Source organism: Ranitomeya variabilis, chromosome 1 (assembly GCF_051348905.1).
Source record: "Ranitomeya variabilis isolate aRanVar5 chromosome 1, aRanVar5.hap1, whole genome shotgun sequence".
NCBI lineage: Eukaryota > Metazoa > Chordata > Amphibia > Anura > Dendrobatidae > Ranitomeya > Ranitomeya variabilis.
This window is the reverse complement of record NC_135232.1, coordinates 227,629,256-227,653,232: the sequence shown is the minus strand read 5'-3', so window position 1 is coordinate 227,653,232 and position 23,977 is coordinate 227,629,256. Positions and strand designations below refer to the sequence as shown.

At 47.0% G+C, this 23,977-nt stretch overlaps 1 protein-coding gene across 6 annotated transcripts; it reads right to left on the bottom strand.

Moving 5' to 3' along the window:
• Positions 1-490: 490 nt before the first annotated feature.
• On the bottom strand, positions 491-23,124 carry KMT5A (lysine methyltransferase 5A). Of its 6 annotated transcripts, XR_013223553.1 has the most exons (9): positions 22,811-23,122; positions 17,163-17,260; positions 14,311-14,464; positions 10,204-10,399; positions 9,279-9,366; positions 9,139-9,198; positions 3,348-3,538; positions 834-1,625; positions 491-644 (listed from the first exon to the last, which is right to left on the bottom strand). XR_013223553.1 is itself a non-coding variant. In XM_077293207.1 (8 exons), the coding sequence occupies exons 1-8, from the start codon at positions 22,818-22,820 to the stop codon at positions 1,415-1,417; spliced, it is 1,008 nt and encodes a 335-aa protein (XP_077149322.1). In that variant the 5' UTR covers positions 22,821-23,021; the 3' UTR covers positions 491-1,414. The 6 variants fall into 6 exon arrangements, 3 of the variants coding, with proteins under 3 accessions (XP_077149322.1, XP_077149324.1, XP_077149323.1); XR_013223585.1 differs by lacking the exon at positions 17,163-17,260 and having other exon boundaries at positions 22,811-23,124; XR_013223579.1 differs by lacking the exons at positions 17,163-17,260; positions 22,811-23,122 and adding an exon at positions 17,261-17,397.
• Positions 23,125-23,977: the final 853 nt, after the last annotated feature.

Genomic DNA, 23,977 nt, shown 5'->3' with positions numbered 1-23,977 from the left:
TTTATTCCACAATATTCTTTCCAATGAAGTATAAAAAAAATGTCATTACAATGTTATCTTTTACACGCACTGCATTAAAAAAATTCTCACTATAGCAATGTGAACTGCTCTAACAGTCTGTACGGCATCCAGGACCAGGAACCGCAAGTCTTACAGCCTTAAGGCCTCATGCACAGCCAGATTACAGATACATAATAGGAAATCTTAGTCCATTCTGAATCTCCATTTGATTTCATAAAGACATTTCACATGTAGAATCCACAGAAAGAAAAAAAAATTCATTAGCTTGCTCCACTGGATGCTCTTTTTCTAGTCCATTCTTTCACCAGGAGCTTTGTTTCTAGGGAGGGATTGTGCCAAATGCATACACCAAAATGGCATTATACGGAGTGCTTGCTCTCCATAGTACAGAGCTTTGGTGGCACATGGTTCTGTGCTTCAGCGTGCATGAGGTCTTTAGAAATCTGCATTTAAAAATCTACACTAAAGATTTTTTTTTACCCACCACTTTTACTATTCAAACGCCAAGAAAAGCACCAGATTTGGAGATAACAGATGGCAAAGAGAAAAAAAAAAAAAAGTTCATCAAAGGGATTGTCAGTGTATAAAGACTGTTCAAACCACATACAGGCGCTTGGTGCACCCTTGGTGTGGCCAAACATTTATGTGCACCTTCCCACCTACATATTTTCCCCTCTATCTTCTCCCCATTTCTTCGATTCATAGCTCTGGCTTCATAGAGCCAGAGAAGGGTGGAGATGGATGGAAAACAAGTAGTTGGGAAGGGGCACTTAATTGCTTGGCCACACCAAGGGTGCACTGAATGCCTGTACTTGGTTTGAACAGTTATTCGGTGATGACGGTCTCTTTAATGTTAATTCACATTTATTTAAAATGGCTTCTTGTGGCTAGCACATATAAAGTATTTATGATGTACCGTGCATCTAAACAGGAGGATGGCGTTCATATTAAGATCCACAGCCCAGGATTTTAACTTGGGCACAAATTCTGGTAGAACTATAATTTTATGCCTTTAGGTATCGACATGATTATTCTAACCATTACACTTCACATGTCCATTTTACCAAGTTGGTTGGGAAAAAAATAAAACAATCTACAGTTTAACACAGTCTCAAGCAAATAAGAATATGCCTTCATTGCTACACAAAACTATTATTTCCTGCAGTGTCTTTAGAGATAGGGCTAGCCATCAATACCCTAGACCTAGAGGAACATTATTTGTCAGTTTTTAGGCCCAGCAATTTAATAAGGATGTGCAGCAGTTGCATGCAGAATAATCTTCATCTCTAAAAATGCCTGCATTACTATTATCTGTGCATGTACAAAAAGGAAGGGAGCATGGATAAAACCAGTTCAAAAAGCAAGGTGTAAAATCCAGTAGTCCTTATGAAAGTCAGTTTTTCAGCCATGGATGTGCTTCAATGGAAGACCTGCTCCGATCACCATAGTCATACAAAAGTTCCTCCCCAGCCTTTATGTCTCTTGATGCAATCAATATAAGGTGAGGTATATTGTTGATATCATGCAGCTTTGTATGACAATTTCCATTCTTGCTATGGTTTATTAGTCTTCCTAGGCGGTTAGTCTCTTTTGTAGCGTCAACACTGGTGTAAGAATAGACAAGAAATGGGTTAAGTATCACAGGCTAGGTGGTGTCATGGGATAAGCAGATTGCACCCTCAATTAACAAGTTGTCAGGTCAAGATAGGTCATCAATATCAGATTTGTGGGTGTCTGGCGTCTAGCAGCTCCACCAATCAGTTGTTGTAATCTGCAGGGAAATTAGCCTGGACAATCAAGGAGCAGTAACTTCTGCTGAGAAGGGCAGTTCAGCTCTCAGTCCATCGAATCCCCATCAATCTGGTATAGAAGATCCATTCCAAGGATAGGTCCCCAATGTCACAAGGCTGGACAACTCTCCTAAAAGTTGGGGCTTCACCTCTACATAGAGACCTAACTTTTTCTTAAAGAGAACCTGTCATCAGGTTTGGTCAATACGAGATACGGCCACCGCCTTTCAGGGCTGATATACAGCATTCCATAACATGCAACATATCTGCCCCCAACCCCACATAGAAGAACTGAAAAATAACTTATCATAGTCACCTGGGTGGGGGGGGTGGGGGGGGATCCGGTCCTAGGGGTGTCACTCTTGGTCCAGCGCCTCCTATCTTCTTGGTTTGTGTGGATGACGCGTCCCTGCATCATCCACTGTGTCAGCTCGGCATCGGCGCTCCTGCGCAGGCATACATCTCTGCTCTGTTGAGGGCAGAGGAAAGTACTGCAGTGCGCAGGGAAAAGTCAGATAAGTGCGCCTGCGGAGGAGCGCGATGCTGAGCTGACACTGGATGATGCAGGGACGCGTCATCCACCCGAACCATGAAGGAGGACAACATCACAAGATGGGAGGCACCGGATCAAGAAGAGCAACACCCCTTGGACCGGACCGCCCTGCAGGTGAGTATAATAGTTAGTTTTCAGTTCTTCTAGGTCGGGTTGGGGGCAGATATACAGTATTCTATAATGCTGTATAATCAGCCCTGAAAGGCGGAGGCAGCATCTTGTATTAGCCAAACCTGATGATAGGTTCCCTTTAAGTAATTGAACTGAGGTTACTGTCTATAAAGTGCATCAAGCGACCTATAAATCTGGTAAGAATCTAAAATTTCTCCAGATTAATAATTTAAAGTTAAGCCCCTAAACATGGTTTTGTATGAGCAGGTAGAATAAATAAGAAAAAAAACAAACAAACACCACAACAACTTTTTCATAAACCTCAAATCCATCACTTCTGATTTTAAACATTAAAGAGGTTTGTCCACTACTCTGACAACCCAGCCTCAATCAGCAGGTTTGCTACCACAAAACAAGAACACATACTCACCTTTGTGCTGAAACTGCTGGAACACTGGCACCATTGTTATGTTTCGCAAGCCCTGTAACCAATCAGTGCTGGCTTCACTCTCCCCACATTCAGACATGAAGAGGCCAGCCGTAGCTCTGAACTCCTCGTGTCCGATTCATCCAAAGGGGAGACTGAAGCCATCGATGATCGAGCACACAGAGCACGTGACATTGACATTCGAGTCCCGGGAAAGGGAGTACCGACACTGCTGGAACAGCAGAGGAAAATCTTATTTTACTGTGTACACCCATCCTGATTGAGATGAAGTTGTCAGAGTAGTGGAAAACCACTTTAAACTTAATTTAAAAAAAAAAAAAAAAAAAAAAAAAAAAACCACAACACACGTTTAATAAGCATGCTACAAAGTGCTTCTCATTAGCCTTAAAAAAAAAAAAAAAAAAAACACCACACAACAACTCACCAGTAGGTTTTATTCAGATACTGAAAATAGTACATGTAGCAGCCGGTGGCTGAATCTTGAGCATATAATGCCTCTCGCCTTTTAGCATCAGTTGTCTCTATGAGGTCTCCATGGTATTCCACTACAAATTCTCCCCGCTGGAAGTTCTGAGTTGCGATCACCCCTCTACCTTTACCAGCAATTACATCAACCTGAAGAGAGAACAAAAATGAAACCATCAGGAGGGAGATGTTAGAGGAACGCAGTTTGGCTTCTTGGGCAGAAACGTATTCAGTTATGAGCAGGATCAGGATTGGGTCAATTCATGTGAGAAGGAAACCTAATTCTTAAAAAGGTCTTCGATGAGATGAGAAACATAATATCCACTTTTTAAAATGTTATTTTTTAACGACGTTATAATGCATCTAAAATTTAAAAAAACATAATATACAATATATTGTAATAATATTATATGGCACTCTGAACTTACAATTGCTCATTTTGCCTTTCTACTCTGTTATTTTTCTCTTTGATTTGCTCTATGTAGAAACAGAAAGCCTCTTGTCCCTGCAGTTATCATCCCTCTCTTCAACTCCTGACCAAGATGCTCCGCTCCTCCCTCTACCAGGGACTTGTGTAGTGATGGGCAGCCTGGCTCCTTTTGGTGATTTGACTCTGCTCACCTACAAGAGTTGGCTCTTTTGGATCCTAAATGGATCCTTATTAAAATAAGTGCTCACAATATGTGAACACATTTAAAATGACGTGAATGGGGGTCGAAACCCCGCCTACTTGCAGTCAGCCAATTAAATTGATCAACGGGCAGAGTTTGGGTGAGGTGGGCGGAGTTACGTCCGCTGAACACAGGGATTTTATGCCTAGGGAGAGCCAGTCAGAGAATTCCGTGGCCCTCACTGGGGTGCGGTTCCCATCGTTCGCGAATGAACCATCACTATTGGGCAGTGATTTATGACCCCTAAAGGGAAAATTTATCTCCTGTTTCTACAAAGATTCAGCTAGCCAGTTTTTAATCACATGATGTCATAGACCTAATGGATAAGAAGAATGTACTAGGTAGAAGGGGAAAAAGATTTTTTGTGTACTCACCGTAAAATCTTTCTCTTAGCCTCTAATTGGGGGACACAGGACCATGGGTGTTATGCTGCTGTCCACTAGGAGGCGACACTATCCATAATCTGAAAAAGATTAACCGTGGCTCCTCCTCTGCAGTATACACCCCTGGACGGTGTCAGCCTTCTCCAGTTTTGTGCAAAAGCAGTAGGAGGAACGTAACATGAATGACAGACATGCCTATAAGAAGGCCACTATGTATGAGCTCAAGGAACAATATGAGAACTCAACAGTAACAACGGCCCGAAAAGGGCAACAGGGTGGGAGCTGTGTCCCCCAATTAGAGGCTGAGAGAAAGATTTTACGGTGAGTACACAAAAATCTCCTTTACTCTGTCGCCTCATTGGGGGACAAAGGACCATGGGACGTCCTAAAGCAGTCCCTGGGTGGGAAGCAATGGACGAATATTGTGCAGACAGGCCCCTATACTTAGGGCACTGCCGCCTGCAGAACACATCTACCCAGGCTCCCGTCCGCTGAGGACTGGGTATGAACCCTGTAGTGTTTTAGTAAACGTGTGTAGGCTAGTCCAAGTGGCCGCCTTACACACTTGTTGTGCCGAATGGCCCATTAGGCCCCTATCGCCCGTGTAGAGTGCCGTAATACCGGCTGGAAGAGGAGAATTCTTAAGGCGGTAGGCCTCTTGTGGATTTGATCCACCTGGCAAGGGTAGCTTTGGAAGCTGGCAGACCCTTGTGGCCGCCTTCCGGAAGGAGGAAAAGAGAATCAGACCTCCGGAAGGACGCAGTTCTAGACACGTATATACGCAATGCCCTGACAAGGTCAAGCGTATGCAGAGCCTTCTCCACTCTATGAACCGGAACCGGACAAAGGGAAGGCAGAGAAATTTCCTCATTGAGGTGGAAGTTGGACACCCTTCGGAAGAAAGGATGGGACCGTACAAACAACTACCTTGTCCTGGTGAAAAGCCAGGAAGGGCCGTCTGCAGGAGAGTGCTGTCAGTTCAGACACCCTGCGTAGCGAGGTGATTGCCACCAGGAAAACCACCTTCTGGGAGAGAAGGCGGAGCGGGACCTCCTTAAGGGGTTCCAAGGGTGGTTCCTGCAATGCTGTCAGGACCAGGTTGAGGTCCCACATTTCTAGTGGTCGTCTGTAGGGGGGAACCAATCGGGAAACCCCCTGAAGGAAAGTCCTTACTTGCGGCTTGGTAGCAATGCGCCTTTGAAAAACAAGCACTGAGAGGGCTGACACCTGGCTCTTAGGCGAGCCCAATGACAGCCTGGCCTCCAGACCCGATTGGAGAAAACCAAGTACTTTGGGTAGGGAATAAGGGAGTGGGATCTGGCCACGAGCTTCGCACCAGGTAAAGAAAGCTTTCCAGGTACGGTAATAAATCTTGGCAGAGGCTGGCTTCCGTGCCCTGATCATGGTTCCAATGACATCCGGCGAGAGCCCTGCCTGGGTTAGAACCCAGGTCTCAAGGGCCACGCCGTCAAATTGAGAGCCCCTGAGTTCTGGTGGTAGAACAGGCCTTGTGATAGAAGATCGTGGCAGTCGGGGAGACACCAGGGGGCGTCTGCTGTAAGTTGTACGATGTCGGCGTACCATGTACGTCTGGGCCAGTCCGTTGCAATTAGGATGGTTGGAACTCCCTCTTATCTGATCTTCCTCACCACTCTGGATATCAGGGGGGAGAGGTGGAAAAATATACAGAAGCTGGAACTGGGTCCAGTCCTGAATCAGAGCGTCTGCTCCGAGCGACCGCGGAGCGTGTGTTCTGGCCATGAAGTTGGAGACCTTGGCAATGAAGAGGGATGCCATTAGGTCCACATCCGGGGTCCCCCAGCGGAGACAGATCTGGCAAAAAATTTTGGGATGGAGAGACCACTCTCCCGAGTCTATTCCTTGTCGGCTGAGGAATTCTGCTTCCCAGTTGTCCACACCCGGAATGTGGACCGCCGAAAGAACCGACCCTGTGTCGTCTGCCCAGCGGAGGATGTGTGACACTTCTCGCATCGCCTGGGTACTGCGGGTCCTCCCTTGGTGATTCACATATGCCACGGCATTGTCCGACTGTATTCTGATCTGAGAGGCTGCCAGTAAGTGATGGAAGGCCCTCAATGCCAGGAGGATGGCACGAATTTCCAGGATGTTGATGGGCATGGTCGCTTCCACTGGGGACCACTTGCCCTGTGCCTTGTGGTGTAGGTGCACCGCACCCCAACCCGTCAGGCTCGCGTCGGTGGTCAGAACCTTCCATTGACCTGAGAGAAAGGATTTCCCCTTTGCTAGCGAGGTTGGCTTGAGCCACCAGTGCAGGGACCTCCTGGTTGACGACGTTAGCTGGAACTCCCTGTCGAGAGGAAAAAGGATTCCTGTCCCAGGACTTGAGAATGGCTAGTTGGAGAGGCCTGAGGTGAAACTGGGCAAATGGGACCGCTTCTATTGCTGCCCCCATCTTGCCGAGGACTCTCATGGCAAACTGGGGAGATCGAGGGGGTTTGCGGAGGAGGGTGCGAACTCCTAGGCGGAGAGCCAGTGCCTTGTCCTTCTTGGAAAGGAGCACTAGACCCCTGGAGGTGTTGAATAGCATTCCCAGGAAGGTCAGGGACTGACTCGGGGTTGGTGATGACTTTTGTAGGTTGATTAACCAGCCCATGCGACAGAGTATCGGTTGTGATTGAGACGCTGCGCTCGCAGTCCTTGAAGGTGGGAGCCTTGAGTAGATCGTCCAGGTATGGAGCGACTACTATGCCTCTGGAGTGCAGGACATCCATGGTTGCTGCCATGACTTTGGTGAACACTCTGGGAGCCGTGGCGAGTCCGAAAGGGAGAGCCACGAATTGGTAGTGGTCCTGGCCTATTGCGAACCTGAGAAACTTCTGATGGGCAGGTGCAATGGGTATATGCAGGTATGCGTCTTGTATGTCTATGGAGGCGAGATATTCTCCCTTCTCCATGGACGCAATGATGGACCGAAGGGACTCCATGCGGAAGTAACGGACCCATACATATTTGTTGAGCTGTTTTAGGTCTAGTATGGGCCGTACGCTGCCTCCTTTCTTGGGAACTACGAACAGAATGGAGTAGAACCCTCGGAAGCGGTTGGTCGTGGGGACCGGTACTATGACTCCTGCTTGAAAAAGCAAGGAGACCGCTTGGTGGTAGGCACGAGCCTTGGCTGGCGGTTTTCAAAGGAAATCTTATGTTCTGGGGCTCTTGGGATCAGGGACCCCTCCGTTTCCCTGTCTGAGTCAGAGTCGCAGATGCCTTCCGAATCCAGTGTATCACTGAGGCGTCCCCTGCTGAGTGAGCCGGGGAGGAGGCCTTCTCTGGACGGGGATTGCGGAGATCTGCATTGTCTGTCCCTGGAATGGGACGGTCTAGATGACCTGGAGCTATGGTGTCTCTCCCTAGAGGGGGATGACCGTGTGCTATGGGATGACGCAGATGGACTTGATCTATGGGTCTGCTTGCGTCCTGACCTAGACGTGGATGTGCCAGGGTCATCTTGTTCCCGAGTCAAGCTCTCCCTTTGCTGGGTAACGGTCATAGCCGAGGCATGACCCTGCAGAGCCTGAAGCAATGTGGAGGTTAGGTTATCTATAGACTGCATCATAGATTGCAATATCTGAGTAGCCCATTCCGGCGTGGCATTAGACACCGAGGCATTGGCAGGGGCTTCTTGGGGCTCTGACACATTAGTTTGTATACAGTTCTGGCAATGCGACTTCGAACTTCGACTTCGACTTCGAACCAGCACCCAAGGGACTGGGGAAGGAGCAACATGGGGAATAGCCACCTCCACTTCAACCAGGCACCCCATAATAGGGGGCCGAGGAAGGAGCCATGCCGGGAGTCTTACAGGAGACCCTCTTTTCTTCATCTGTAATCCCGTCGGAAAAAACGGAGTAAACATTTTTTAGGTGTGCCTCCTATGCGACACTAAGCAAAAACTGGAGAAGGCTGACGCCGTCCAGGGGTGTATACTGCAGAGGAGGAGCCACAGTTAATCTTTTTCAGATTATGCAGTGTCGCCTCCTAGTGGACAGCAGCATAACACCCATGGTCCTGTGTCCCCCAATGAGGCGACAGAGTAATGGGCAATTGTAAGTACACCGTGCTATATAATATGATGATTGCTATACATTAAGAGGATACAAAAGTTGATGGGAGTGATTCCTTAAAGCCAATTGCAAACAGGTTCTATTGTGCTTGTGGGCAACATGATTCGCATAGAAGTATTAGTCACTGGAACAAGATTTTATAACTGGTGTTAAAGAGGTTGTCCGCTCCAAAGCTACTATGTGTGACTGCAGACTTGTGAATCCTCATTGCGTGCAATGCGCACTGTAAAGATTCACCGATGCTGGCAGTCATGTGACATGCATATTCCTAGACAGATTCCATCTACAGTGTTTCCAGCCTTGCTCAATACATTTGCATGGTTCGAGGCAGCACCCATCTAGTCGGCACATGGCAGGGAACGCGCATATCACATACTTGTAGTCCTATGACTGCCGACACCAGAAAATCCTACCAGCGCTCAGTGTGCGCGATATGAGGATTCAGAAGACTACAGTCAGAGTGATTACAGACTTGTAGCTTCAGAACGGACAACGCCGTCAAGGCTAATTGTGCGATGAGCCTTAGCAAAAACATGGGTCAGTATCCGAAAAATGATGATCACAGCTACATGCACACATTGTGCAGGACCCACCTGCATCCCTTCTTCTGTGCCACTTAAAATAAGTTCATCTATTCTCTGCTTTTCTTCGGTCTGGAGGAGAAATTGAAAAGACAATCAGCACCATTACAGCTACACATGTGGATTTCTTCAGAGCTCAAGGTTTATGTTACCTCCAACTCTTTTTTGCTTTTTCTACAGCTTCGCCTGATGGGGAAATAATCTGTAACTTTTCTGTTTGGAGATTTTGTTCCTTGTACCCTAAGAAAATAAGAAACAATTCATTATAAGACAAAAAAAAACAAAAAAAAAAAAACACCACAACAACATTCACTTGTTAGAAATCAGAGTTAATAATGTAAAGCAAATGCTAGAACTTTAGAAGGAACTTTGTTAAGAAGTAAGAAAGGCGATCTGCAGCCTTGTGAACGATGCCACATGAAACCATCTTGTCAGCAGTAATGACAAATAGCAGCTCTGTCTGACAGGGAATTAAACACACATATATCATAATATATATATATATATATTTTTTTTATTATTGTGCATAAGGGTCAATATTTTGTGTGACCACCATTTCTCTTCAAAAACAACATCCATGCATTAAATTATGACTTCCACAACCACCTTATTTTCCACAAAGCAGCTGTAAGCACACCCCAGCACCTTCACCGACAGCCATCTGTGCCAAGCAAGCTGTCGATATGCTCTGTTCCTGCAAAATCTTTGTGCAAGTGTAGATAGAGGAATTGATGTGGTTTTGAATGGATTTAGATCTTTCATTTGTACAGCAACTTTACTTAGCAATTAACAAAATACACACTCACCAGGGCTTCCCCTAATCTCCGTTTCCTCTTCCACCCTGGATGAGCAAGTCACTACTAGAGCAAATTACTGGCCGCAGCAGTGACAAACTCAAAAGTCAGTGAGGATTTGGTAAGGAGTAATGTGTTGGGTTGTTTTTTTTTACCCCCTCAGAGGTGAAAAAAAAACCTAAATCATGAAGCATATTTGTAAAACAAAGCTAGTTGGCCTATGTGATGAAAAACAAGACTTTATGAAAAGGCATGTCTGGGTGACCAGGTTTGTTATACTTACTTCCTTCTATTAGATTTTGCTTTCACCATCTTCTGAAGCTGCGAGGTCTTGTCAGCAGGTGGCAACGATGATTTCTTATGGGATTCAGGGACTGATTGTTTTTGGACAGTGATCGCTTCTGTAGAACTACACTCGTTCTGCTTGTGTTCGGCAACTTTCGCCAGCTCAGAGGTGGTGCTAAGTTTTTTTCTTTCAACTGAAGCGACAAATCAGACACAAACGTCAAACACCGATATCTAAAAGCTACTCCTAGATATACAGAGAAAGTCGGCTGCTATTCACGGTAATTAAAGCACCATTACCTCCTCACCCTACAAGAATCAGATTATACACTGTGTGCAGAATTATTAGGCAAGTTGTACTTTGATCACGATACTTTTTATACATGTTGTCCAGCTCCAAGCTGTTCAGGCTTGAGAGCCAACTACCAATGAAGTAAATCAGGTGTTGTGCATCTTTGTAATGAGGAGGGGTGTTGTCTAATGACATCAAAACCCTATATAACGTGTGCTTAATTATTAGCCAACTTCCTTTCCTTTGGCAAAATGGGTCAGAAGAGAGATTTGACGGACTCTGAAAAGTCCAAAATTGTGAGATGTCTTGCAGAGGGATGCAGCAGTCTTCAAATTGCCAAACTTTTGAAGCGTGATTACCGAACAATCAAGCGTTTCATGGCAAATAGCCAACAGTGTCGCAAGAAGCGTGTTGGGCAAAAAAGGCGCAAAATAACTGCCCATGAATTGAGGAAAATCAAGCGTGAAGCTGCCAAGATGCCATTTGCCACCAGTTTTGCCATATTTCAGAGCTGCAACGTTACTGGAGTAACAAAAAGCACAAGGTGTGCAATACTCAGGGACATGGCGAAGGTAAGGAAGGCTGAAAAATTACCACCTTTGAACAAGAAACATAAGATAAAACATCAAGACTGGGCCAAGAAATATCTTAAGACTGACTTTTCAAAGGTTTTATGGACTGATGAAATGAGTGACTTGATGGGCCAGAGGCTGGATCAGTTAAGGGCAGAGAGCTCCACTCCGACTCAGATGCCAGCAAGGTGGAGGTGGGGTACTAGTATGGGCTGGTATCATCAAAGATGAACTTGTGGGACCTTTTCGGGTTGAGGATGGAGTGAAGCTCAACTCCCAGACCTACTGCCAGTTTCTGGAAGACAATTTCTTCAAGCAGTGGTACAGCAAGAAATCGGTATTGTGCAAGAAGTCGGTATCGTTCAAGAAAAACATGATTTTCATGCAGGACAATGCTCCATCACATGCCTCCAACTACTCCACAGCGTGGCTGGCCAGTAAAGGTTTCAAAAAGGAGAAAAAATAATGACATGGCCCCCTTGTTCACCTGAACTGAACCCCATAGAGAACCTGTGGTCCCTCATAAAATGTGATATCTACAGGGAGGGAAAACAGTCCACCTCTCGGAACAGTGTCTGGGAGGCTGTGGTGTCTGCTGCATCCAATGTTAATCATAAACAGATCAAGCAACTGACAGAATCTATGGATGGAAGGCTGCTGAGTGTCATCATAAAGAAAGGTGGATATATTGGTCACTAATTTTGGGGGGGTTTTGTTTTTGCATGTCAGAAATGTTTATTTCTATATTTTGTGCAGTTATATTGGTTTACCTGGTGAAGATAAACAAGTGAGATGGGAATATATTTTGTTTTTATTAAGTTGCCTAATAATTCTGCACAGTAATAGTTACCTGCACAAACAGATATCCTCCTAAGGCTTCTTTCACACTTCCGTCGGTACGGGCCCGTCGCAATGCATCGGGCCGACATACCGACGGATGCTGTGAAATAACTGCAAGACGTGGGCAGCGGATGCAGTTTTACAACGCATCCGCTGCCCATTCTGCAGTCCAGGGAGGAGGGGGCGGAGTTTCGGCCGCACATGCCCGGTCGAAAATAGCGGACGCGACGCACAAAAAAAAAAAAAAAATTACATGGAACTTTTTTTTTGCCGACGGTCTCACGACGGATGCGTCGTGTGGCAATCCGTTGCAATGCGTTGCTAATGCAAGTCTATGGAGAAAAAAAACGCATCATGCGGGCAACTTTGCAGGATGCGTTTTTTCTTCAAAACGACGCATTGCGACGTACGCCATAAGACGCAAGTGTGAAAGTAGCCTTAGATAGCCAAATCTAAAAAAAACCCACTCCAACTTCCAAAAATATTAAACTTTGATATTTGAGTCTTTTGGGTTGATTTAGAACATAGTGCTGCAAATACCTACAGTACAGACCAAAAGTTTGGACACACCTCATTTAAAGATTTTTCTGTATTTTCATGACTATGAAAATTGTACATTCACGCTGAAGGCATCAAAACTATGAATTAACACATGTGGAATTATATACTTAACAAAAAAGTGTGAAACAACTGAAATTATGTCTTATATTCTAGGTTCTTCAAAGTAGCCACCTTTTGCTTTGATGACGGCTTTGCACACTCTTGGCATTCTTTTGATGAGCTACAAGAACTAGTCACTGGGAATGGTCTTCCAACAATCTTGAAGGAGTTCCCAGAGATGCTTAGCACTTGTTGGCCCTTTTGCCTTCGCTCTGCGGTCCAGCTCACCCCAAACCATCTCGATTGGGTTCAGGTCTGGTGACTGTGGAGGCCAGGTCATCTGGCATAGCACCCCATCACTCTCCTTCTTGGTCAAATAGCCTGGAGGTGTGTTTTGGGTTATTGTCCTGTTGAAAAATAAATAATGGTCCAACTAAACGCAAACCGGATGGAATAGCATGCCGCTGCAAGATGCTGTGGTAGCCATGCTGGTTCAGTATGCCTTCAATTTTGAAAAAAATCCCCAACAGTGTCACCAGCAAAGCACCCCCACACCATCACACCTCCTCCCCCATGCTTCACGGTGGGAACCAGGCATGTAGAGTCCACCCATTCACCTTTTCTGCGTCGCACAAAGACACGGTGGTTGGAACCAAAGATCTCAAATTTGGACTCATCAGACCAAAGCACAGATTTACACTGGTCTAATGTCCATTCCTTGTGTTCTTTAGCCCAAAACAAGTATCTTCTGCTTGTTGCCTGTCCTTAGCAGTGGCCTGCTGCACAAAGTCTCCTCTTAACAGTTGTTGTAGAGATGTGTCTGCTACTAGAATTCTGTGTGGCATTAACCTGGTCTCTAATCTGAGCTGCTATTAACCTGCGATTTCTGAGGCTGGTGACTCGGATAATCTTATCCTCAGAAGCAGAGGTGACTCTTGGTCTTCCTTTTCCTGGGGCGGTCCTCATGTGATCCAGTTTCTTTGTAGCGCTTGATGGTTTTTGCCAATGCACTTGGGGACACTTTCAAAGTTTTCCCAATTTTTCGGACTGACTGACCTTCATTTCTTAAAGTAATGATGGCCACTCGTTTTTCTTTACTTAGAATTTGTATTATGGCAAGAAAAATGCAGCTAACAGTCTATTCAGTAGGACTATCAGCTGTGTATCCACCAGACTTCTGCTCAACACAACTGATGGTCCCAACCCCATTTATAAGGCAAGAAATCACACTTATTAAACCTGACAGGGCACACCTGTGAAGTGAAAACCATTCTCGGTGACTACCTCTTGAAGCTCATCAAGAGAATGCCAAGAGTGTGCAAAGCAGTCAAAGCAAAAGGTGGCTACTTTGCAGAACCTAGAATATAAGACATAATTTCAGTTGTTTCAAACTTTAAGTATATAATTCCACATGTGTTAATTCATAGTTTTGATGCCTTCAGTGTGAATGTACAATTTTCATAGTCATGAAAATAAAGAAAAATCTTTAAATGAGAAGGTGTGTTTAAACTTTTGGTCTGTACTGTACATTTCTTTAAATTATGATCAATAAAGTTCTGACCTCTAAGACACCAACATGAGGAGGGGTAATATGAGATATGGTGACAGACATGCACACTCATTGTTCACATATACTGGAAACCATAGTCAATCTTCCAATAAAATTGCATTCTAAAACCAGACACCACATGGGGTTTGAACAGGTTATTTTATAGAATCTGATTTGGATTGCTTCAGCCTACAACACAATGCTCACACGTTCTGGTGTGGTGGGTACCGAGAAATTACGTATCATTTGTACCATCTGCTTTCTTGGGTGGATCTACAGCTTTGCCCGGATGTTTGCCCTCATTGTGTGTCGCAGAGTTTTCTTCCTGGAGTGGAGGTCTTGCACTGGCAGATTTAGTAGGGCTCATAAAAGAGTAGATTTTTGACTGCCCCCCATGTCCCAGATCCTGGTGAGGAGGAAAAAAATACAAAACCAAGTAAAGATTATTGATAGACCGTTTGACATCTTGCGCACTATGACTTTGGCACGTTCCATAACAATGCTTTAACCAATGCCGAGATGCCAGAGAAACCATCAGCGCTCCTCCTGACAGGTCCGTTTCAGTAGACATTTGCATGTATCCCAAATATAAGAATCAGAAGAGACGATGCTCCGAGAAAGTTCTGAAGAAATTGAGAGTTGGGTGTTAGCAGTTGGGGGTGTGTACATACACTGAGCACTGATTGGACAGTGTAAGGCTGTATGAACACACCCCTGAGACAAGAGTGACAGTAGCACCCAATGGTCAATTAATTCATCAATTTCTTGGAGGAATAACAGAACAGCACTTCCCAAGCAGCTTTCCGCACATCCAGCTATAACGTGGCCTAAAGAGACCCTTCTACCCAGGAAGATCAGCCAAAGAACTGGCCCCATGTAAACATTCCAGCCATCAACCAATAAAAGGAGCCAACGCCTGTTTGTCAGCTGATTGCATCTTTACGTGGGGTTAATATTAATCCCTAGAAGACAGCACATCCCCTTGTGTACACAGGAATGTGCTGCCCACAATAACACAAGAGTCTATGATACAGGCCCTTCCCGACCATTGTTCAATGAACACCGATCACCTTCCAGGAGAATGTATTCCCACTGTGGATCTCCCACAGACAGTCACTGCTGCAGATATATCAAAGAAGGTACAGGAGGGCCGCACATTGCACCATTAGCATCGCGCCTACATCTGTAGCATAAATGCATCACTGGGCCTGCTGGGAGCATTCACGGTGACTATACCGCTACTGGGCAGCAGGTAGAGGAGGTTTCATAGTATCCCGGCTCTGGGGACTCAGCAGATCTTCTGCTTGAGAATAGACTGGAGAACCCAATATGTTTTTTTAACTGGGAAAACTTAGCCGCATTCTATACTGAAACTGGATTCAGTTCCGGCTTATCATCTATTGTAATGGCTGAGCCTATACTGAATCACACATCGGGAACTGCCACCTACATAAAATAACACAGGCCGTGAATTCTGTAATGGCACCTGCAAGAGGACACCATCGGATGGGAACGTCATCTACATCAATGACAGATCCCCCCATAATCCGGACATTGCTGTAATGATGATGACGGCAGGGTTTAGATCAAGAGCAAAGCATCAGACGCAGCCTGCATTCACAGCCATGTCATTACTGTCACTGACAGTCCGCATGTCACTGCTGGTCTCTCCATGTACCCAGACCTTTCCTAAAGAAATCCATCCAACAATGGTGCAGAGGTCTCCCCCATGATTCCACCAAGCAGTCTCCCCCATGATCTCTCCACCAAGCAGTCTCCCCAATGATCCCCCCTCTCCACCCAGCAGTCTCCCCCATGATCCCCCCTCTCCACCCAGCAGTCTCCCCCATGATCCCCCCCACTCTCCACACCAAGCAGTCTCCCCAATGATCCCCTCTCCACCCAGCAGTCTGCCCCATGATCCCTCCCACTCTCCACCAAGCAGTCTCCCCAATGATCCCCTCTCCACCCAGCAGTCTCTCCCCCCATGATCCCACCACTATCCACCAAGCAGTCTCCCCAATGATCCTCTCTCCACCCAGCAGTCTCCTCCATGATCCCCCCTCTCCACCCAGCAGTCTCCTCCGTGATCCCCCCTCTCCACCCAGCAGTCTCCTCCGTGATCCCCCCTCTCCACCCAGCAGTCTCCTCCGTGATCCCCCCTCTCCACCCAGCAGTCTCCTCCGTGATCCCCCCTCTCCACACAGCAGTCTCCTCCGTGATCCCCCCTCTCCACACAGCAGTCTCCTCCGTGATCCCCCCTCTCCCCACAGCAGTCTGCTCCATGATCCCCCCTCTCCCCACAGCAGTCTCCTCCATGATCCCCCCTCTCCCCACAGCAGTCTCCTCCATGATCCCCCCTCTCCCCACAGCAGTCTCCTCCATGATCCCCCCTCTCCACAGCAGTCTCCTCCATGATCCCCCCTCTCCACACAGCAGTCTCCTCCATGATTCCCCCCCATCCACCCACCAGTCTCCTCCATGATCCCCCCTCTCCACACAGCAGTCTCCTTCATGATCCCCCCTCTCCACCCAGCAGTCTCCTCCATGATCCCCCCTCTCCACCCAGCAGTCTCCTCCATGATCCCCTCTCCACCCAGCAGTCTCCTCCATGATCCCCTCTCCACCCAGCAGTCTCCTCCATGATCCCCTCTCCACCCAGCAGTCTCCTCCATGATCCCCTCTCTACACAGCAGTCAACTTCATGATCCCCCCTCTCCACCCAGCAGTCTCCTCCATGATCCCCTCTCTACACAGCAGTCTCCTTCATGATCCCCCCTCTCCACCCAGCAGTCTCCTCCATGATCCCCCCCTCTCCACCCACCAGTCTCCCCCATGATCCCCCCCTCTCCACCCACCAGTCTCCCCCATGATCCCCCCCCCTCTCCACCCACCAGTCTCCCCCATGATCCCCCCTTTCCACACAGCAATCTCCATGGGACCCCCTCTCCACACAGCAGTCTCCTCCATGAGACCACCCCACAGCTACACTACACTCCCACAACCTCATCCATGCAGTGGAACTATTTTCCGAGGTAACATGCGGCAGACTACAGGTAGGGGGCGCCCGGCAGAACACACAAGACAGTTACTAGCCCACCGACCCCGGTCACTTTCGGGTTGTTTTCATTGGTTCCCCCGGTTCGACAGGTTTCCGGTGCGTCCCCACTCCTTCCGTCGCTAGACTTGGACATTTTCTTACCTAGGAGACAGACAGGGTGGGGTTGATTGCTGTACTTGGTCAGAGACTTATGACAGTGTCTAACGCCGCCATCTTTAAAGGGCTCGGAGGCGGGGAAGCAGGGAGTGCTCAGGCAACGGCTGTCAGGAGGCCGAGCCCCGCACCGCCCCCTGCCGGTAGTTGTCCCAACGGCGGTGCCAGGATAACACCGGGCACCACAAGTCAGGGAGCCGTGTGTGCAGATGAGACCCCCATACAAGCTGTGCGGGCATGGGGGGTGGAGGACCCTGCTAGCTCATTACCGGCCGTGCACTGACGGCGACACTAGGGGGATTTGGTGGGAGATGATCTGCAGCATGTGTCACTACACCCACATCTATAGGACTAGGCCGTCCTTCACAACACCAGGCTGAAGTTAGGTTCTTATTCAGCAAGGTTCTCTTTTCTTTTTTTTTTCCAAAATAGGTTTAACAACAAAAAATAATCACAATAATACCATACAGCGAGGTGCCTGATGTGAACACACTGAACAGCTACAAAAATTATAAAACTGGCACAAATGGGCATCAAAGTGGGCACCGAAGGGCGTTAATGAAAGGGTTAAATGCCTTTGGGCCACTGATATCACACTGCAGACATATAGAACAGGGCGCCCCACATCAAAACCAGGTCTCTCCAGCCTGGCCCAAATGGGTTCTGGGCATCAGAACTGGCATCAAAGTGGGCAGTCGATTTGGGCCGTTTGAATAAGAAACTGGTGTTTTTAAGGGGTTAAACGGCATCTATGTTTTCTTAGTGTGAGATCAGTGGCCCAAAGTCATTTAACCCTTTAATTAAAGTGAATCTGTCACCCCAGAATTTGTATAGAAGAAATAGGAGACAAAAAAGCGCATATAGGGTCTTATCCTCAGGACTGCTCTTAGAGAATTATGAGAGAACTGCTCACCTGATGGTGCAAAGTAAAGGCGTGTAATTTGTCAGCTGCTGCAGATCCACAGGTCGGCGCTGCGACCTCTTAGAGACGTTATAATAGATGAATGTGGATAAAATCTGCGCTGCTGTGACAAATACTGAATCCAGATATAGTTGTAAGGTGTTCAGGTGGTTTATTCAACGCGTTTCGAAGCACACGGCTTCTTCTTCAGGAAGTTTCCACACAAAGATATCTGGATTCAGTATTTGTCACAGCGCGCAGATTTTATCCACATTCATCTATTATAACCCCAGAATTTGAGTATGAGCTGCGGCCACCGGCATCAGGGGTTTATCTACAGCATTCTGTAATGCTATAGATAATCCCCCGATGTATCCTGAAAGATGAGAGAAAGAGGTTATAATATACTCACCCAGGGGCGGCCCTGGTTCTGGTCCAATGGGTGTCGCGGTCCGGTCCGGGGCCTCCCATCTTCTTACGATGACGTCCTCTTCTTGTCTTCACGCTGTGGCTTCGGCATAATTTGCCCTGTTGAGGGCAGAGCAAAGTAGTGCAGTGCGCAGGCGCCGGGAAAGGTCAGAGAGGCCCAGCACCTGCGCACTGCAGTACTTTGCTCTGGCCTCAACAGGGCAAATTATGCCGGAGCCACAGCGTGAAGACAAGAAGAGGACGTCATCGTAAGAAGATGGGAGGCCCCGGACCGGATCGCGACGCCCATCGGACCAGAACCGGACCACTCCTGGGTGAGTATAATCTAACCTGTTTTTACCACCTTTCAGGATGCATCAGGGGCTTATCTACAGCATTCCAGAATGCTATAAATAACCAATGGAATACATAACCAGTCTATAGTACCAACATATCCCTGTTTGTAAAGTTATTAGCAAAAATAATCACATGATTGGACAGGACCATATCGGACCAACTGCATATTCACTAAGAATGTACTACCCCAAAAAGAAGCAGTCAGAAGTCCAAGTATACAAACGTGCAAAAAACTTTATTAATATTAACAGGCATAAAACATAGCAAGTGGGAAGTCCCCTGCGCCAAACTCAGCACATAAAATGAGACAGGTGAAGGTGCATGTGGCAGTACCTCTGTCAAATATCGGTGCTATCCAACAACATTATAAATGTAGGGGAACAGTACAGGGAATCGGTCATAATGGACCAGCAGCACGGACATTTGTGCTATCATATTTACATGCAAGTGCAACAAGTGTACATACCAATAGCACACACACAGCGCCCGTCCACCCCAACGCGCGTTTCGGCTAATACCTTCCTCGGGGGACGCCTTGCATGTAAATATGATGGCACAAATGTCCGTGCTGCAGGTCTATTATGACCGATTCCCTGTCCTATTCCATGTACATTCTTAGCATTCCAGAATGCTGTAGATAAGCCCATGATGGCGGTGGCCGCAGCTTATACTCGAATTTTGGGGTGACAGATTCCCTTTAATAAAAGGGTTAAATGACTTTGGGCCACTGATCTCACACTAAGAATACATAGATGTCATTTAACCCCTTAAAAACACCGGTTTCTTATTCAAATGGCCAAAATCGATAGTCTGCCCACTTTGATGCCAGTTCTGATGTCCAGAACCCATTTGGGCCAGGCTGGAGGGACCGGTTTTTGATGTTGGGCCCCCTGTTCTATATGTCTGCAGTGTGATTTCAGTGGCCCAAAGTCATTCAACCCTTTGATTAATGCCCTTTGGTGCCCATTTGTGCCAGTTTTATAGTTTTTGTAGCTATTAAGTGTATTCACATCAGGGCACCTCACTGCATGGTATGGCAGAAGAAATGTCTGCCGCCACTCTGCGACTAGCGAATTGCGAGTGTGCTGTGCCCACTGGTACGACCCCCTGTAAGCCCACGTGCGCGGACAGTCACATGCTGGGTAGTCTCATACGGCTCTCCAAATAGAGAATTGAGAGAAGCTGAACAACACTAGCCGACACATGGCCACAAGTAGCCAGATTACATATATGTGGTCGCTCGCAGAGGATAGGCAGTCAGGATCCGACAGTCACAGAGTGAATTCAGACTTTACATTTCAGACCAGACAACTTCTTTAACCCTTTTATGCCTTAAACACGCTGTTCCAGCAGCAGCAGCAAAAAAAAAAAAAAATAAATCACAGATTTACCTTCTGTATACATATATCTGGGAGTGCACTGCCAGCTCTGAAGTGTCACGCTGGGATCCCTGCCTGGCACCACTCCATTTATATAGCGCCATCATATTCCGCAGCGCTTTACAGACATGATCGCTGTCCCCATTGGGGCTCTCCCATTGCAGTCACATCCGCACCTCGGCTGAATTAATGCTGCAGATTTTCGTTGCACTTTGTGGATGAGATTTCATAAAACCTTACCCTCAATGCTGCTACTGCAATACATTGTGGATTTTCTGGCTCGATCTGACCTTAAAAGGAAATCTGACACAATGTTTTTGCCATAGACTGCAATTCTAGCGATGTGTCACTTACTGGGCTGCTTGCTGTCATTTTGATAATCACTTATCAAGAAGAGATCACCAGAGGACTAGTAGACCTGCTGGCATGCAGTCCTCCATTATTCATGATTTCTGCCCCCACCATTGATTGACAGCTTTCTTTGGACACTGTGCATAGGCAGAAAGCTGCTAGTGTTGTGGGCAGAATTATACAGAGCTCAGCATTCAGCTGCTAATAAAAACTGATTTTTATGAAAATGAAAGTATACCACCCAGAAAGTGATACATTGCTGTACTAGGGGGTCTCTGACCCTCCATCACGCTACTTTCAGATGGAATAGCAAAAACCTGGTGACAGATTCACTTTAAAGGATAGGTCCCATCTTGCTTTTAAAAGCAAGCAACTTTGCAATTTACCACTTCATGAAGGGATTTTTAATGTTATAGTTTACGGCTTGTTGCCTGGGCTACCAGCCACTGCTGCAGTGTATCAGCAGAGGTTGGTCTCCTAGGTAAGAAGTGCGGTGCTTGCATCTGCTGCTCTGACTCTGGCCGGATCGCTGGATGTAGTCAGTGTCCCATATTGCCACGCGAGCCCACAGTTCAGGCCATCGGCACAACCATGCTGCTGCTGGTCCCGACTGTCAATCATCAGGAAATCACCGCCGCCCAGCAATCAGGAGGCAGGAAGCAGCGATGAAGAATCCTGAAGCTACCGAAGCTAGAGCATGGGATAAACCCTTCAATCTGCAGCATGTCAATTTATGTCAGGAGGTTCAATACACATTTCACAGCAATGCAAAGGGTGAACCCAGCGTAGTGTGATGGGCCGGCAGCCGGACCACCACTGTGGCTAGGCGGTTACTTCCTCGGTCATGCGATTAGCCTGCAGGTAAGTAGAAAGCTGCGCGGCTGCTGTACTGAAAGTGGAAAATTTACTTTATTCCTCCGGGAAGCCGGACTAACATCATGGCCAGACACCTTCATAACGAAAGGGCTTCTGATAATAGCAGCACCCTCTAAGCCGTCTCTATAGCCCTGCAGGTCACAGGAAGCTGAATAACAGGATACCACCATACTTACAATCTACCATGTTTTCCTTATATGTAAATGAGCCGTTCAGGACTATGGGCCGGACATAGATCTCCAGGAGAATCCGCCTCCAGGGATTATTATAAATAAAAGAGGACGTTACGGTGAGACCCATGTAATGGCAGCTCTTCGGAGCTACATGTCTCATGTTAGGAACGTCCGCTTTTCATATAAAATAATCTCTGGAGGCGGATTCTCCTGGAGATCTATGTCCCGCCCATAGTCCTGAACTGCTCGTTTACATATAAGAAAAAAAAAAACATGGATTTCTCTGGAATAAGGCATCTGATGATGTCAGATATCAGGGTATCATTTTATTCAGCCCCCTATGACCTACATGCCCTTATAGACGGCCTAGGAGGGGTGATCCTACTGACATATCGCTTAACCTGCAGATTATCAGCTTTCAGGTTCCTATTAAAGTTACATGGGCGGATTTCACCACAACACTGCAACTAATCAGCAATCCTGACATTACATGTGGCGCACGCAGCAAATGGGAAATCGCACAGAATAACCGCACCATGCTGCCATAATGTGGAGAGGCACAGGGATCCACTGGTCATCAGATGACGGACAGCGTCTTCCCATACCATGGTGGGCTGCAGTTGGGTGGGTAAAGGGGTTTTCCAGAAAATTGCCAGTTACGCCATATCTGACCCCAAACACTCCCGAGAGTTCTCCAGCAGCCCCACAGAGAGTGAATGGAGTGGAGCTCTGCACAGCCAAGTTACTGGAGATTCTGGGAGACCCCTGTAAATGCCCATTTGATGCAATTCACCCGCTGACCCGTCCTACTGGTGTGGATCCTAGTGTGAGCAGTTAAAGGTAAGGCTTAGGTTTTTGGGGGACGCATATAAGCCCCCACTTCCCCCAATATTAGGCCAATTTCACACCCAGAATCCTGCGTATCAGGACATATAACGAGGTACATTCCCCGCATGGATCAGACGACACTACCGCGCAGACTCCTGGACTGGCCGGTCTGGGGTTAATACAAGCCGTAACACGTGCACACGTCCCAAGAAGGGGGCATCGGTGCAAGCCCGTTATCATTACCAGCGTCCCAGCCAGTCCTTACCTCTCCCCATGATGTCTCCGGTGCAGATGGTGTGAGTCCGGGAAGAAGAAGCCAGAAGGACAACTACGGCCAGCCAGGAAATCGCCAAAGTAACCACCAAGTTACCCACGATATCGCCAACAAAATGTAAAGCCGCACGCAGTATTTGCCCTGCTAGGGGCGGAGCTCACCGCCCACCTCACTTTGGATTGGCTCAAAATGCTGCCTGTTAGATTATCGAGTCTTCGCATTGGTAGATAGAACGTAACCCGCCTATTGTCCCGCCCCCCGGAGCTTTCTGCCATCTGTATGGTGCCTGTAGTTTTAAATTCCCTGAAGAAATCTGATTGGCTGTATTATAAACCTGTATCTGGAAGCTGATTGGTTGCATTATAAACCTGTATATGGAAGCTGATTGGCTGTATTATAGACCTGTATCTGGAAGCTGATTGGCACGTGTCCTGACTGCTCGGCTGCTCTGATCAAGCACCTGCTCATTTAACCGTTTCATTGCTAGCCACCAAGAAAAAGCTAGGGAGATGCACGGTTCAGTATCGGTTCGGCGAACCATTTTTATTCATTATTCTTACAATGTGTCAAAAAGAGAACTCTGTTCTCACCTGCATTTATGTCCATTCCTCTGTTCCCCTGTTCTGTTGTAGCAACAGAAAAATGAAAGTAATAGTGGTTCCAAAAAACCTGACCACAGGGTGAACCGAATGATCACAATGACTAGAATAATCTGATGCAGGGAAGATATATATTTTGGTACCTTGTTAGCCAGTGGCTAGAACAATATTTAGAACAAGATGGTGGCCCGATTCTAATGCATCAGGTATTCTAGAATATGTATGTATGTATGTACGTCGCGCAGTGAGTGGGGGTTAAATTCTGCGCCAATATCGCTGATTGGTCGCACCCGGCTGGCAGATCAGCGAAGCGTGGTTCAAATCTCGCGCCAATTCGCGGCCGGACTGCGTCTGTCGCTGATTGGTCGCAGGATGTCAGAAGTTCAGGATGTCGGGGGTTCGGGGTGCAAGATATAGTACAGCCACGTATTATATAACACAGCCACGTAGTATAGTGCACAGCCACATAATATATAGCAACCACATAGTATATAGCACAGCCACTAGTATATAGCACAGCCCGCAGTATATAGCAGCCACGTAGCATATAGCACAGCCA